Source organism: Anolis sagrei, chromosome 3 (assembly GCF_037176765.1).
Source record: "Anolis sagrei isolate rAnoSag1 chromosome 3, rAnoSag1.mat, whole genome shotgun sequence".
Classification (NCBI taxonomy): Eukaryota; Metazoa; Chordata; class Lepidosauria; order Squamata; family Dactyloidae; genus Anolis; species Anolis sagrei.
Window position 1 is genome coordinate 262,267,853 of NC_090023.1, and position 17,574 is coordinate 262,285,426.

Consider the following 17,574-nt stretch of genomic DNA (forward strand, 5'->3'; position numbering starts at 1 on the left):
GGGGCCACCACCGAGAAGGCCCTCTCTCTCGTCCCCACCAATCGCGCTTGCATTATATTATATTATATTATATTACATTACATTACATTACATTACATTACATTACATTATTTGCACATTGCAGGAGATAAGGTGGAACTGTCTTCCTGGCCCCTCTCTTCATTCTGGTCCTGTGACTCAGCACTACTGAATTATGGGAGCTGTAGTTTCATAAGTCTTTAACCTACTCTGTCAAATTGTGCTGGAGTCTCACTGCATTGAGCTATGGAAGTTAAAGTGGTTTCAAGCTGCATTAATTCCACAATGTAGCTCAGGCATGGGCTAACTGTGGCCCTCCAGGTGTTTTGGAATTCAACTCCCACAGCCTACCTGGAGAGCCGAAGTTTGCCCACGTCTGGTGTAGCTGCAACTCTAGACCGCTGGTCCAAGCACCCTAGCGCACTCAAAACAGTTCCCTTGTTACTTTTGCTAACTGCTTCATTTAGGTTTAATCACATTCTGGTGGTATTTCCACCCCTTTGCTAAAATAGAGACACCCACATCAGGCCACGTTCCTGGCTCTTACCGTGCAGGGAGGACCGTGCCAAGGCTGCAATCTCTTGGATGGTGAGGGCTCTCCGGGACTTGGGTAGCATTTCGACAGTGTCTTCAACATTTACCTTCAAAAGCAAAGAAGAGTCAAGTCAGAAGATTCAAAGAGATACCCTGACCTGTCATTTTGGGTATGTACAGCTTCAGTAGCCCTTCTCTGAAATGCTTGAGACCAGATGTATTTTGGGGAAAAAATATATTAGACTCTCTTCAATTGGCCGTCTGAATTTGTGAGCTCTAGAGCTACAATTTCCACTTCGAATAATAGAATCATATAGTTGGAAGAGACCTCATGGGCCATCCAATCCAACCCCCTGCCAAGAAGCAGGAAAATTGCATTCAAAGTACCCTCAACAGATGGCCATCCAGCCTCTGCTTAAAAGCCTCCAAAGAAGGAGCCTCCAACACACTCCAGAGCAGAGAGTTCCACTGGTGAAGAGCTCTCACAGTCAGGAAGTTCTTCCTAATGTTCAGGTGGAATTTCCTGTAGTTTGAAGCCATTATTCCACGTCCTAGTTTCCAGGGCTGCAGAAAACAAGTATGTTCCCTTCTCCCTATGACTTCCCCTCACATCTTGATACATGGCCATCATGTCTCCTCTCAGCCTTCTCCTATAAAGGCTAAGCACGCCCAGTTCTTTAAGCCACTCCTCATAGGGCTTGTTCCTCCAGACCCTTGATCATTTTGGTCGCCCTCCTCTGGACATATTCCAGCTTGTCAACATCTCCCAGTGGCGCAGTGGGTTAAACCCCTGTGCCGGCAGGACTGAAGGCCGACAGGTCACAGGTTCGAATCCGGGGAGAGGCGGATGAGCTCCCTCTATCAGCTCCAGCACCTCATGCGGGGACATGAGAGAAGCCTCCCACAAGGATGATAAAAACATCAATTCATCCGGGCGTCCCCTGGGCAACATCCTTGCAGACGGCCAATTCTCTCACACCAGAAGTGACTTGCAGTTTCTCAAGTCATTCCTGACATGACCAAAACAAAAAATCTCCCTTCAATTGTGGTGACCAGAATTGGACACAATATTCCAGATTTAGTCTGTCGAACCAAGGCAGAATAGAAGGGTAGCATGACTTACCATGGATCCTCACACTCTGTATTATTAGATGGCGGCAATGTGAACACGAACACATATATGTTCACACCACTACCATTTAAGAACATGGGTCATGATCGTTTTCCTCATAATGTTTCCCTAATTGCACAGAATTCTTGGAAAAAAGATTCTACCTAAAAATTAGGAAGAATATCCTGATGGTAAGAGCTGTTTGAATACGCTTCCTCAGAATATGGCAGAGTCTCCATCCCTGGATGTTTTAAAGCAGGGATTGGACCATCGATTAAACAATTCAAGAGAGATATTGACAAGCTGGAATGTGTCCAGAGGAGGGCGACTAAAATGATCAAGGGTCTGGAGAACAAGCTCTACGAGGAGCGGCTTAGGGAACTGGGCATGTTTAGCCTGAAGAAGAGAAGGCTGAGAGGAGATATGATAGCCATGTATAAAGATGTGAGAGGAAGCCACAGGGAGGAGGGAGCAAGCTTGTTTTCTGCTTCCCTGGAAACTAGGACGCAATGGAACAATGGCTTCAAACTACAAGAGAGGATATTCCATCTGAACATTAGGAAGAACTTCCTGACTGGGAGAGCCGTTCAGCAGTGGAACTCTCTGCCCCGGAGTGTGGGGGAGGCTCCTTCTTTGGAAGCTTTTAAGCAGAGGCTGGAATGGCCATCTGTCAGGGGTGATTTGAATGCAATATTTATTTATTTATTTATTTATTTATTTTATTTCGTGTACTTATACCCTGCCCTTCTCACCCCCGAGGGGGGACTCAGGGCGGCTTACAAAAGGCACATCTTGGTGCCTACACAAATACAATAACATATAAAACCAGCAATTAAATGGTCAACGATTAAAACAATTAAAAACAACAATATATCACACAATCAATAGCCAATCTCAGACACAGCGTTCGCCAACTCAGAGTTCATATTTCACTCTACCTTGTCCAGTTCCTATCTATCGTCACAGTCCCTTATTCATCTGCCAGATTGCTCAAACGCCTGGTCCCACATCCACGTCTTTAATTTCTTTCTGAATGAAAGGAGGGATGTTGCTGATCTGATCTCCCCGGGGAGTGAATTCCATAGGTGAGGGGCCACCACTGAGAAGGCCCTGCTCCTCATCCCCGCCAATCTCACTTGTGACATATTCCTGCTTCTTGGCAGGGGGTTGGACTGGATGGCCCATGAGGTCTCTTCCAACTCTTTGATTCTATGATTTGGATTGCATGTTCCTGCATGGCAAGAGGTAGGACTGGATGGCCCTTGTAGTCTCTTCCAACTCTATGATTCTATGAAACGTCCCTCTCAATGCCTTTATTTTCCAGGAGTTTGCAAATCCCATTAAAAACACAAACCACTGCAAGGTGGTGTGAGCAACCCTGCAACTTGTGGCATGGCAGTGAACTCCACAAGTTAATTGCACACTGCGCATGCCCTCGAGGGATCTCAAAGAGCTTACGTTGGAGAATGTTTGTTTCTTTGCAAACAATTCCCCAGAGATTTGCAGAGCTTTCTAAACCCAGGCGCCGTCGTCTCCCTTCTCTCAGGGCTGCGGTGACATCAGAGGGCCGTTGTTAGGGCCGGACTGGGTCCGTGGGAGACGTGCCGTCTAGTTCCAGCCTCCCAGGACCGGGGCCTGAGCGGGATGCTAATGCTGAAACCCGAACTGCAGCAAGCTCCAGGCATCAGGCTGAGGCTGCAGCAACATGCCCACTGAAGTTTCCCGTCCTATTACTCCTTTCTCATATTTCTCTCTCCTCTGCAAGGAAAGACCAGAACTTGGAAAGTTCCTTTGGGGGAGAAAAAAAAAACACAACAGGCTCTCAGTTAACCAGAACTCACGCAACCTGCAACAAAATCCAAGAAATAATACTTTAAATGAAATCTTAAATTAAATTCACAAAGCTGTATCTATATAAATAAAAATGTAATGTTCGTTTGTGATACCATCAGAACACAAAAACCACTGGGGGAATTGACGCCAAATTTGGACACAAGACACCTATAACAACCCAATGTATGTCCTCCACTCAAAAAAATTGATTTTGTCATTTGGGAATTGTCGTTGCTGGGATTTATAGTTTACCTAAAATCAAAGAGCATTCTGGACTCAAACAATGACGGATCTGGACCAAACTTGGCATGAATATTCCATATGCCCAAATATGAACACACATGGAGTTTAAGGGAAATAGACCTTGATATTTGGGAGTTGTAGTTGCTGGGATTTATAGTTCACCTACAATCAAAGAGCATTCTGAACTCCACCAATGATGGAATTCAACCAAACATGGCATACAGGACTTCCATGACCAACAGAACACCCTGGAAGGGTTTGGTGGGCATTGACCTTGAGTTTGGGAGTTGTAGTGCACCTACATCCAGAGAGCACTGTGGACTCAAACAATGATGGATCTGGACCAAACTTGACACAAAAATTCCATATGCCTAAATATGAACACAGATGGAGTTTGGAGGAAATAGAACTTGTCATTTGGGATTTGTAGTTACTGGGATTTATAATTCACTACAATTAAAGAGCATTCTGAAACCCACAAATGACAGAAATGGGGCAAACTTCCCACACAGAATCCCCATGACCAACAGAAAATACTTAAGGCCATCCAGTCCAACTCTCTTCTCCAGGGCAAGAAAATGTAATCAGAGCCCTCCTGACAAAGAGCCATCCAGTCATAAATATAGATAGATAGATATGATTCTCACACACACACACAGATATAGTATCATAGATTCCACCGGTCTCCAAGACAGGCTCTTCCATTGCGGAACAGTTCACAATGTCAGGAAGTTCTTCCTAATGTTTAGGTGGAATCTCTTTTCTTGCCATTTGAATCCATTGCTCCATTGTATATTAGACACTTTCTACACTGCCATATAATCCAGGTTATCAAAGCAAATAATCCACATTACCTTCTTTGAACTGGATTATATGAGTCTATGCTGCCCTAAAATTCAGTTCAAAGCAGATAAGATAGAATTCTATATGGCAGTGTAGAAGAGGTGGAGTTAAATGAGTTTATGTTTGTCTTTGTCTTATTTTGCTTTAAATGATTGTATTTCAATATTAGTATCAAGTCCATACAGAGTTTACCATACTGCACAGCATGGGATATAGTATTGAAAGGGTCTTTGAGTGAAATTTGCAAATGCTAAGCAAGGGGCTTTGAATGAAATTAACAACAAAAGAGAAATATACCCTTTCTTTGTAGAAAAAGAGCAACATGGAAGAAAATGTTTTAAAAATAAGAGGCATCATGTAGAGGTCTTACAAAGTTCAAGCTTACATAGGAAGTTGTGTTGTGGTTAAGTGCAAAGGTTGCGGTTAAGCGCAGAGTCTGCAGGTACAAGAAGGTACTTTCCATCAAAAGGTCAAGGGAGGGGGGCTGGAAAGAGAGTACTTTCCATGACCAAAAAACTCTTGTATTACTTGAGCATATAACAGTGTACAAAAGCCGGAGGGGGGGGGGGCAGACTGTGAAAGCACAAACAGAAGTGCTGTCTGTCCATCTCATGTTGATCAGCTTGAATAAATGGAGTCTTACATGAATCAATTGGACTCTGTGGATTTCTTCGAAAAGGGACCCCGCACTCTAAACCCGTGATCCCTTACAGTATCAGTTAGGTCTGTTTTTATAGTAACTCTCAAGCAACCAGAAACTAAATCTAGCCAGCATCTACCAATCCCCATTGATGCCAGTTAACTGAGAATCTACTGAGATTTTTTACAGCTAGTGACTAAGACTGTAACATTTTTTCCAAAATACGCGGTGTTATCTGCATTTCTCAAAAGGAGTCAAGATACAGAATTCTAATGCAGAATTCTGAAATTATCCAAAATCATCTACACAGATGACTAAGATAGTAACATCTTTGCTTTCTGATGGTTCATAAAATGTGTTTCATGCACCAAATTTAAAGTATTATATACAATTCACATCATGTGTATAAAATATATATGAAACTTTTTTCTGTTTAGATGTGGATCCTATTTCCAAGTAATCTCATTTAGCACATATATACATGATATATACAGGTGTTCCAGAATCTGTATATCTTGCACCGGGACTGAGGCGCAGCTGTCTGAGTGTCAGCTGCATTAAGATCACTACTGACCAAAAGGTCATAAGTTCAAAGCCAGCCCAGGTCGGAGTGAACTTCCGACCAATTGTGTAGCTTGTTGTCGACCTTTGCAACCTGAAAGACAGTTGCATCTGTCAAGTAGGAAAATTAGGTACCACCTATGTGTGGGGAGGCTAATTTAACTAATTTATGAGGCCATAAAAAAGATTCCAACAAAGCACTCCCGCAAAGCATGCAGGGAATGTGGAAGTACTTCATCAGTGTCGCAGATGGATGATGAAGGCGACAGCTCCCCTGGTGGCCAGAAAAGTTAAATAGCCTCTGACTGTCTGTCTATATCTGTTGTGTGTCTTTGGCATTGAATGTTTGCCATATATGTGTACACTGTAATCCGCCCTGAGTCCCCTGCAGGGTGAGAAGGATGGAATATAAATACTGTAAATAAAATAAAAATAGTAAAATAAAACAGTTCTGGTCCCAAGTAGTTTGAATAAGGGACACTCACTCTGCGTCACTGTGTTCCCACTTCCTTGAAATATGCAATAAAGCATGATGCACTGTGAGATCCCGTAAATGAACCAGTTGATATTCCTCATTCGGAACTTAATGAAGCTGCGCTCTCATAACAGTAAGAATGACTAAAATGTTAACATTAACACTGCAATAGCAATAGGGACTGAAGACAATTTTCATTACTAATTAATTCCTCTGGAGAATAGAAGAGTTCTCTGATGCTTGACAAACTCCTGGGAGAAGACGACAGAAGCGGTGAAGCTTTCGGTGAATTATTATACAGGGTGCAGCTACACTGTAGAATTAGTGCAGTCTGACATCTCTTGAGCTGCCATGACTCAATGCCATAGAATCCTGGGATTTGTAGTTGGATGAGGCACCAGCACTACTTGGCAGAGAATGCGAAAAACCTTGTAAAACTACAACTCCCGTGAGGGGCAGAATCTTTCTCTTCCCAGTAGGCCTAGAAAGCCTCTCCAAGCTTTTTGCTTTCTTTTTCCATCTTGGTTTCACTTTAATGTTGCTTAGCCACACTTGGTTAGTTTTAATCTATACAATTTTAGATGGTATGAGTTCAAACTGAAAATACTAGGAAAATGCCATGCAAAAAATATTCATGTCCTCCTCAAGTGGGGATAATCCTTTGTAAATTAGATATCCTCATATGCAAGCATGAATAACATGAAGATATATATCCCTACATGTTGAATGATTTCCTCTCTGCAAGAATCGTGGGTTTGGAAGCCTGGCATGTCAAGTTCCCCAAAGGACTGAATAAGGCAGAGATAGGATGAAGGCAAAGAACAGAAGGCAAAGCAGATATCAACAGAGTTTGCACCCTAAAGACTGCATTAACTCAATGCAAACATACTGGAAGCAATTAAAAGCAAAGGATCTTGCAGCCCTGGCTGCTGATCGGACCAGATCCTAGCTGGCTAGGATCTATTTCCAGACAGATGCAGAAGTGCCGTATATGGTCACTGTTGATTGGCTCCAGGGAAATTTAATAAATTATTGTCGTTGCTTGTTCTGACTCTAATGGGTGTGGGAAGGAAAATAATATGGGTAGGTTTGAGGTTATGGATGCTAATGCTGATAGTTTCCCCATCCTGTGTGAGGACAATGCTCTGTGCTGGTGAAACAATGGGTAAGCAATGGGTGTTAGCCAGCCTGAATGGGTTCCCAGGAGAAGGATGGAGGTGAGGTGTTGGGCAACTTCAGTGACCTTTGGTTTGGCTCCATTGTTAGGTATTACTTACTTACTTACTTACTTACTTACTTACTTAGGCGATCCCTCGTTGTCCGAGTAGGATAATTGCTGACTTCTTCCAAACTAGGCAGTGCTGCAAGCTCATCCCTGGTTTGTTGTGTGATTTGTGAGAGAACCTCTTTGGCCACATTGGAGCTGCGATTCAGGAGGTTTTGGTAGTGTTCTTTCCAACGTAATTCAATTCACTTTTTGTCCTTTAGAAGTTTGGTTCCATCTGATGAACACAGAGGCTGTATGCCATGGTTTCTTGGTCCATAGATGACCTTTGTGGCTTTGAAAACCCCCTGAGAATTATGGGTATCTGCCAGGTGTTGGATCTCTTCAGCCTTCTTTGTCCACCAGTTGTTCTTGAGTTGTCTTGTCCTTCTTTGGACCTCAGCTTTTGCACTGGCGTAGATCTTTTTCTTAGCAGCACAGTTGACGTCTCTCTGCCATGTCTGAAAGGCTTTCCTTTTCTTGTCAATTAGCTGTTGGATCTAGTCATCTTTGTCAAACCAATATTGATGTTTCTTGGTCTGGTATCCAATAACTTATTCGCAGGCTGTGATGATGGAGATCTTCAGTTTGTTCCTCAACATTTTCGGGGTGTTCTGTGGGTAGATGGTCCTTGAGTGCTGTTTGAAGATGGGCTTGTCTGGAGAGCTCCTGAAGGGCTTGGGTGTTCATTTTGCACCTTGTCTTTTTTCCTTGGAGTCTGCATTTGGGGGCGATCTTGATCGGATGTTAGGTATGTGGAGGCATTGATAGGGTATTATGTCTACTGCCCAAAGTGGAGATGTCCTCCCACTCCCACTCCTGGTAAGCACTTGCAAAACTTGTATGTCAAGACTAAAAGTCATCTGTGGAGGTTTGTTCAAATTAGGTTTCTGGGTAACAGATCGCCTTAGTCTTGAATTTCCATGGCCACAGGTTTGGAGATCTTCTCCAAACCCCTCCAGGAGATGGACCATTAAATGGAATGACACTTCAAATTAGGTTTCTGGGTAACAGGTTGCCTTAGTCTTGGCTTTCCATGGCCACAGGTTTGGAGATCTTCTTTCGGGGTCTCAGTATCTTGATAACATGCAAATAAAGTTATCCTTCATTATGATACATTTACAAAACTATTAAACCCCTATTTATCCACATCCAACAAAATATGTCCCATTTAGGTATTTTCTAGAGTGTGACTATGGGATTCTTGCACCAGAGATCCTTCATTTCATTAGGGTTCAGTATTGTCTACAGTTTTGTGTATCCTTGCAAGGTCCAGGAATGTATTCCCTGTTGCTACAGGGGTCATATTGTAGTTTCACCTTGTGTCGTTTAAAAAAAAAAATCAATGGCAAGCAAATTGTTATTTGTAACTAGTTAATTCCAATTTCTGGGAAAGCTAGAAGAGCACTCTAATGCCTTTGATTGGTAGCGGCAGGAACTAGCCACATGAAACCCCCTTGAGGCATGAGCAAACAGTGTTCCGTGCAAAAGTGTTGTTCCAAGTAAATCCCTAATTTCTAGCACTGCAGTTACTGAAAAGGAAAGGCTCTTATCCTCAAGAACCCCCCAATGTTCTGCCAGGGAGGTAAATGTATTGTTATTGTGTGCCTTCAAATCGCTTTGTGACTGATGGCGATCCATATGTTTTTGAGAAATCGGACCCGTAAATTATGAAATGTATAAAAATATATATAATAGAAACGGCTGCTTTCCTAAGACATAGCAAGTGCACATGACCTTTGCCTCACAGGAACCCTTTTTATGAAATGTTTCTGGAAAGCTTTCTGACCACACCTAGACCTCTAATCTCTGTAATCCCATCACAATTAACTGGGAGACGTGAGGGGAGCACAAAGTATTTGCAGTTTCTAGGTCCGTTTTGAGATTTCCTTGATATTAACTGAGATATTAGTGGGAACAGCTCAGCTCCCATGCCTCAAGCCAACCTCATCTATTGGAATAGTTATCCTCCCCAATTACCCATTATGTCCTTTAAACTAACCCAACTGTTTCCAAGGAGTCTGCCCATTAAGCTCATCATTACCTAATGCCACACCACATTCCTTTCGGATCGTGCCCCTCCAGGAGACAGACTATTAAATGGAAAACACTTCATTTCTTCCAACGACAGTTTATTGAATTTCCCATCACCACCAAGAGTCAACCAAAGATGACATCTGGATCTGATGGAGTCCTGAGCCACTCAGAGTGCGGATAGTTTCTGAGCAACTCAGGAACTGGCATAAGTTTCTTGAACAGCAGCTAAATGAAATAAAAGTGCTCTTTCTTTTCAGTTGTGTTATGTCCGTAACTCTAAAGTGCTTTCTCCACTGACATCCTCTTTCACCATTGAAAATAAACCTCTGCTTTTGCCTTCTACCTATCTCTGTCTGGTTTGGCCTCCTGGAAAGCTAGACACACCTGGCCCCCAAACCCACAGTTTTAGCAGAGCTGAAATTACTCAACACTAAGTTAAATGCATATTATTTGAGAACACAGAAATGCTGGACCACTCTAACAACCACCATGTCAGACTACACAGAGAAGCCATTGAAATCCACAAGCATGTGGACAATTTCAACAGAAGGAGGAAACCATGAAAATGAACAAAATCTGGCTACCGGTATTAAAAAAGACTCTAAAATTACAACAGCAAAACAATGGAGAGGAAACAAACAAGGACATCTAATCACACAAAAGATTGCCCAGGCACTTCCATCAAATGCTAATCAAGGTGGTCAGTTGAAACATTCACACCTAGCTCCAGCAAACAAGAGTCCTTTGTCCCACCCTGGTCATTCACAGATATATAAACCCTTTTTCCTAGTTCCAACAGACCTCACTACCTCTGAGGATGCTTTCCATAGATGCAGGCGAAAAGTCAGGAGAGAATGCCTCTAGAACATGGCCGTATAGCCCAAAAAAACCTACAACAACCCAGTGATTATGGCCGTGAAAGCCTTCGGCAATACACTAAGATAAAATTTATCACAACTTATCTTGACATGGTATGTTCAGAGAGGGGTATGAGGCTGAGAGAGTGTGACTTTCCCAATGCCCTAACAGACATTCAAACTCTGTTCTGAAGAGTCATAGGATGCATCTACACTATAGAATGAATGTGATTTCACATCACTTTAACTGCCATAGGCAAATGCTATGAAATCTTGGGATTTATAGTTTGGTGAGGCACCAGTACACTTTCGCAGGGATATGTTGTAAATCTACAACTTCTAAGATTCAATAGCATTGAGCCATGACAGTTAAAGTGATGTCAAACTGTTTTAATTTTATAGTGCAGATGCAGCTATAGATGTTAAATCCTCAGAGAACAGGGTTGCCACAGTTCAAAGCCTGGCTCAAAATGTCCAATTTCCATGGGTCATCATTCAGGAAATAAGGGTGCACATCCTCAACTTTGGGAAGTAGGTGTTGTGGCTGAGATGTTCTCTGATGATGAGGATGATAGGATTCAGATTCCTGGCTCTTTTTCTGTGGCTCAGATCTCTGGGCATGCTTCTAGGTCTTTTTCTGAGGCCACAGGCAGTGCAGAGTCAGACAGTGCAGAGTCAACACAGTGGTTCTCAGAAGAAAAGAATTTTAATGAAGGAGATAGCGAACAGGTGGGGAGGCATTTGCCTCCTTCCCACGCTAATACTGAAAGTACAGAAAGCGTTGACAGTGACCTGACCCGGCAGGCTCGTCTTGATTTGCGGGTCAGGCGGAGTTCTCGCCTGGCTGGCATACGAGAAGCCAGCTCAGGGAAAGGTCATCGCAATGCTTTCATGTTGGTGAGAGCATACTGTTTTCATGTTAGAAAGGTATTTAGGCTTCTTGCAAACTAGGAGAAAGCGTTAGTTCAATGTAGCTTATTAGCCTGAAAGCTTCATGGAATAACCTTAGCATGGAAAGCAGCACACTTGGGATTTCTTGCATTGTGATTCTTGGGGCAATTGTTTTATTGCTTGTACCTTGGACTCTGGTTTGAACTTTGCCTATAGGATTGTGCCTCTTGTTTTTACCTGAAGATCTTTGGAACTATGTTCTGCATTTAACCTAAATCTTTGGAACTTTGCAATGCTTATTCTTTATTTTGCTTGGATTTTTTCCTTAATAAACTATAAAACTACAGCTCTTGTGTAGTGGTATTTGGAAGCAAGGTGCAGCTTACTCTGAGTTGCAACAGTATTTATTTATTTATTTATTTGCTTCACTTTTATACCGCATATTTCAGCCCTTGACAGGCGACTCAATGCAGTAGAACTCGAGGCAAGTGGAAAGGGCTTTGTGTCATTCTCAGCCATTAAAACCACAGCTTGCTTTTATTTACAAGGCTTCGCTCATTTGTTGCTTCAGCTTACAAAGACTCCAGGCATTTTCTACTTCCCTCACACAAATCTATTGTACTCTTTGGCCAGAAATCCTTCATTTCAATAGGGTTAGCTAATATCTGTGATTTTGTGTATCCATACAAAGTCCAATAACATATCATCCAGAGATATGGGGCTCACGCTGTATTCCCTTTCTAAGTTCTGCAACTCTAATAGTCGCTGCTATCTATGAAAGATCAATGATGCACCCATAACCGTTCCCTATCCTTCCTTGCATTAAAAATTGCTTGTAAACATACTTTGTATTATATTATTTCCCCACTGTTGTGTTTTTCTCTCTTTTCATTTTGACTACTATTTTTTCTTTCCTTCTCAGAAACCATGAACTGGCCTTTCTTGCCCTCCTCTGTCTCAAGAGGGCCTTATCCAAGTCTTTCTCGCAATTATCTGGGTTTCAGAGTTGAGGCAAGAGCTGGCAGACAAATTACTGAAAAAGAAGATGATTAAAAAGAAGAAGACAACAATCCAAAACAAGGGCTAGAAGGAGGGAAGAGAAGCTTGAAGTTACATAGCCAAGTAGCCTCAATCCTTTCAATTGTTAATGCCAATTAATCCTTTCCTAGATAACCCAAAACAGATTGGATGCCTGAGTCCTTACACACACATATGTAAGAAAAGAGACAGGAAGAGACTGCATACATGTGAGACTTAGCAGTTTCATGTATCCATATCTCACTAAATATGTCTTCTGGGCATTTTCTAGGTCTTCCAGAGTGATCCTATGGCAGTGGTTCTCAACCTTCCTAATACCGCGACCCCTTAATACGGTTCCTCATGTTGTGGTGACCTCCAACCATAAAATTATTTTCATTGCTACTTCATAACTAAAATTTTGCTTCTGTTAAGAATCGTAATGTACATATCTGATATGCAGGATGTATTTTCATTCACTGGACCAAATTTGGCACAAATACCCAATACACCCAAATTTGAATACTGGTGGGGTTTGTCATTTGGGAGTTGTAGTTGCTGGGATTTATAGTCAAGCTATAATCAAAGAGCCTTCTGAACTCCACCAACAATGGAATTGAACCAAATTTGGCACACAGAATTCCCATGACCAACACAAAATACTAAAGGGTTTGGTAGGCATTGACCTTGAGTTTTGGAGTTGTAGTTCCTCTACATCCAGAGAGCTCTGTGGATTCAAACAATGATGGATCTGGACCAAACTTGGCATGAATACTCAATATGCCCAAATGTAAACACTGGTGGAGTTTGGGAAGCATAGCCCTTGACATTGGGAGATGTAGTTGCTCGGAGTTATAGTTCACCTACAATCAAAGGGCATTCTGAACTTCACTAACAATAGAGTTGGGCCAAACTCCCCACACAGAACCCCCATAACCAACACAAAATACTGTGCTTTTTTATTGTCTTTGGCAACCCCTCTGACACTCCCCTTGCAACACCCCAGTGGTCCCAACTCTCAGGTGGAGAAACGCTGCCCTATGGTATCCTTGGGCCAGAAGTCCTTTGTTTCATTAGGATTTACTATTATCCATGGTTTACCATATCCATGCAAAGTCTGAGAACACATCCCTCATAGAAATGGGGATTGTATTGTATATGAAACTTCTGCTTTTTGCACGTTGTCCTCAGGTGCTAACACTAATGGGCTCATTACTGCTATAGTTACTTTTCTGCCCAAATTCAGCAGGAAGTGTGATGGCTTACATAGCCAAAACAACACCATCCATGGAGCAAAGCCATGAATAGGTTTGGAAAACAACAACAAAGTTTTATGGTCAGATGAAAACAACTATTTGTGGAGAGAGGGGAGGCCTCAATGAAGATGGAGGTGTTTGGAGTCTCCTGAAGTCTCTATGTATGTTCCACTGAAGTACAACTTCCAGGATTCCTTGGCATTGAGCCATAACAGTTAAAGTTGTGTCAAGCTGTATTAATACTACACTTTAGATGGATCCGATGTTGGTGTAGGAACTGTGTGGAACAGGGCACTGGAATAATCATGGAATTGGAAAAACCTCAAACAATTCAGTAGGGCAGACTCAATGTTCTCACTCAGTAGCTAAGTAATGCAGACTGACTGTTGGGAATGATCAAAGAAGAGGGGTGTCCAAAAGTCAAGCGGGAAAGGGAATGGAATCCAATAGAATTTCTTGGAGAAGGGCATGGCTGGCAGATGTGCAGCCTGCCACACTAAGCGCAAGCGCCCCATGCTCCAATATTTTGTTCCAGGCACTGCTTGGATTTAATAATGTCAATGGCCACGTCCGTTTACAGAGTTTCATAAGCATAAAACGGCAGGTCCCTGACCTCAAGGAGATTACAATCTATACTTTGACAACACAGAAGGCGTCAGAGGGAGGGAGCCAGAGAGAAAGGAAGATGAAACAAGGAAATTGAAGGTTAAATTGTGGCAAAATATTCATGGGCTGGTAGTCAGCTCTGAATAGCAGATGGATTCATCTCTCTGTGAAAACACTCTGCCATTTCAAAACAGCACACAGAAGGGAGGAGAGCCCTTTGGCCTATATTAGTGGTAATAAGATGGGAAAGAGTGTCCACCACCCAAGTGCCAGTCCCTGGGGTTCAGAGGCAGCCAACTGCATCGACGGAGGACCCTTGGTATCTGCCCCAGGGTTTGGTTCCAGGATAATAACAATTATTATTATTATTATTATTATTATTATTATTATTATTATTATTATTCTCCCACCACTACTCGGGGTCGCTTACAAAAACTGGTTACCAACATCTGTGGATGATCAGGATCCATTATCTATGATAGCACAGTAGGAGTCCCCAGTGGCGCAGTGGGTTAAACCCCTGTGCCAGCAGGACTGAAGACCAACAGGTCACAAGTTCGAATCCAGGGAGAGCACGGATGAGCTCCCTCTCTATCAGCTCCAGCTCCTCATGCAGTGACACGAGAGAAGCCTCCCAAAGGGGTGATAAAACATCAAAACATCCGGGCACCCCCTGGGCAATATCCTTGCAGACAGCCAATTCTCTCATACCAGAAGCAACTTGCAGTTTCTCAAGTCACTCCTGACACGACCAAAATAGCACAGTACAATGAAAGCCATTAAATACAATATCAAGATCAAGGTTCGCTTTTTGGATTTATTTGGGTGGGAAAGTGTTTTCAAGTCATGTATGCTTGACTCTGTGGATACAGAGCAGGATCTTGCCCTTCCCAGTAGCCTCAAAAAAAAAGCAAACTGCTGCAGACTTTCTTAGCTTGTGTGTTGTTCATCATTAGTAAATTTTGCCATTTTTATCATGTTCTCATTCTGCTTAGCCACGGTTGTCTCCGGGTTTTATGGTTGTTTTTGCCGATAATAATTACTGTTTCTGTTAATTGTTGTTATTGCTAAAATTGCTGTCGTTAACTGATGTTGTTGTTCTTGCTGCTATGTAATGCGGGTATCGAATTGTGCCTTGCTTGTGTAAGCCGTCCTGAGTCCCCCCTGGGGTGAGAAGGGCGGGGTAGAAGCAACCAAAATAATAATAATAATTTTACCTTTGATCCCTTATTTATTTATTTATTTATTTATTTATTTATTTATTTATTGTGTCAGAAGTGAGTTGAAATACAATTAAAATGCATTTAAAAACACAAACAAAGCTTTAAAAAATTGGCATTATGCAAAATGTCCTTTGACTGGAAGCTGGCCACTTGGAGTGCCTCTTGCAGCACGCAACCAACCTTTGAACCTTTGAAGGGTATGAGTTCAAAAGGTGGGAATAACTATGTTACAGTGCACTCTTTCTTCATCTCAATTAGAGTAGTTTACGTAGCCAAAGCCAAGATCCTATAACAGTACTGTGTAGTATAAATTACAAGTGCAGTTATACACTACTTTCATAGATGTATACCTTCAAATCAATTTTGGATATATGGCAACCGTACCCTTGGCAACATTGATTCAGATGAGGTTTGCCATAGACTTTCTCTGAAGATGAGAGAGTGTGACCTACCCAAGATCTCCCAGTGTGTTACTATAGCAGAGTTGACAGCCAGACCCTGGGTCTACTAGACTCTTAGTCTTGCACTAAATCACTGCACTACATTGGCTTTCCATTTGCATCATGCAACCTCGAGACAAAACAATGCAATATTCATGGTCAATGAACTGGTAGATATGATTGCCATTGTGTACAAAAGCCATACTGCAACTTGGACCTGTGTACAGCACTCATAGAACATGACCTACAGAATCCTAAAAGCACTGGACCCTTTATAATATTATATATATATATATATATATATATATATATATATATATATATATATCCCTGAGCTCCATCCCTTCTACATCACATTGGAAAAAATAGCAATATGCAATTCATATAGTAAATCTGTGCTTACATCGCCTGTCATTATAATGCTTTTTATTTTAGTTTGATTTTTTTCCTGCTACCTACTAATTATTTCCTTAGGGCTTTCAACATGCAAAGTACCTTATGGCTTTTCATCCCATTTATCCTCTTACAACACTCTTCTATGAGTACTAAAAGCTCCAAGCAAATTAGACACGACAACAAAGATGGATAACTACTGCTTTGGTTTCTTTAAACTTCTACAGATAGCAGCGGTATGAGCGAAACCCTTTCAGCATGCCGGATTGTTGTTGTTTATCCATTTGGGAAAAGTCAGAGATGCACAAGGAAATACGAAACATGAAGAAAAGTGTGTTAAGAGGAGAATGGCTAGAACCCACACATTCATCTCATAGTTGTGATCCATAAGCTCTCTCTGAGCAAATCTTACCAAGGAAGCCCCTTACGGTTGCCATAAGTCACAAAGGATTCAAGGCACACAACATTTCTTCCCGTTACCCAATAGACATGCTCAACATCTCTTCAAGTTTATAATAAAGGCTACTTGAGTGCTGCAAGGCAGAGTAAGGCAAACATCTCAGGCAGAAGAGTGTTAGGCGGAGGCAGCTATAAGTGCCCAGCCTCAACCGTTCCTCTCTATTGAAAGGTAGTTGACTTTCTTGCACCCACTAAGCAAAATCCAAGTGCAAGTTCAGCTGCTTCTGAAACTTCATATGAGGAAAGGTTGCTACAGGGAGAAGCAAAGTGAAAGTGCTGCCTCCCAAATAAGAAGGAATGCATTTTTCCTTGAGTCCTCAAACTGCTGGCATTACAGTAATTGAAAACTTCAATGGACTGTTTAAATTTATAGATTAGACATCCAAAAATTATGGGCAAGCAAAGCAATCAAGGGAACAGGAACAGAGAAAATAAAATACTTGCGTCCACAAGACTGGCACAAGGACCAAGGTTGGATTGTTGTGTGTTTCCTGGGTTGTATGACCATGTTCAAGAAGCATTCCCTCCTGACATTTTGCCTGGATCTATGGCAGGCATCCTCAGAGGCTGTGAGTTCTGTTGGAAACTAAGAAAATTTGGTTTATATATCTGTGGAATGTCCAGGGTGGGAGAAATATATAAACACAGATATATAAACCCAATTTTCCTAGTTTCCAACAGACCACACAACCTCTGAGGATGCCTGTCATAGATGCAGACGAAACATCAGGAGAGAATGCTTCTGGAATATGGCCATACAGCCCTGAAAACACACAACAACCCAGTGATTCTAGCCATGAAAGCCTTCAACAACACAATAAAAGACTCCTCAGTGTGAATGATTTTTGACATCTCACTCTCTTCAATTCTAAA

General features: G+C 42.1%; 1 protein-coding gene across 6 annotated transcripts in view; it reads right to left on the minus strand.

Moving 5' to 3' along the window:
* Positions 1-17,574, minus strand: part of FAM131A (family with sequence similarity 131 member A) — a 101,410-nt gene that overhangs the window by 29,013 nt on the left and 54,823 nt on the right. For 5 of the 6 annotated variants that reach the window (XM_060767398.2, XM_060767397.2, XM_060767393.2 and 2 more), the window contains one exon: positions 566-659. In XM_060767398.2, coding sequence (XP_060623381.2) covers positions 566-635 — 70 coding nt within the window. In that variant the 5' untranslated portion in view covers positions 636-659. Of the gene's footprint in view, positions 1-565; positions 660-3,121; positions 3,410-17,574 lie in introns of those variants that run through there. The other variant, XM_060767395.2, reaches the window with a different exon arrangement.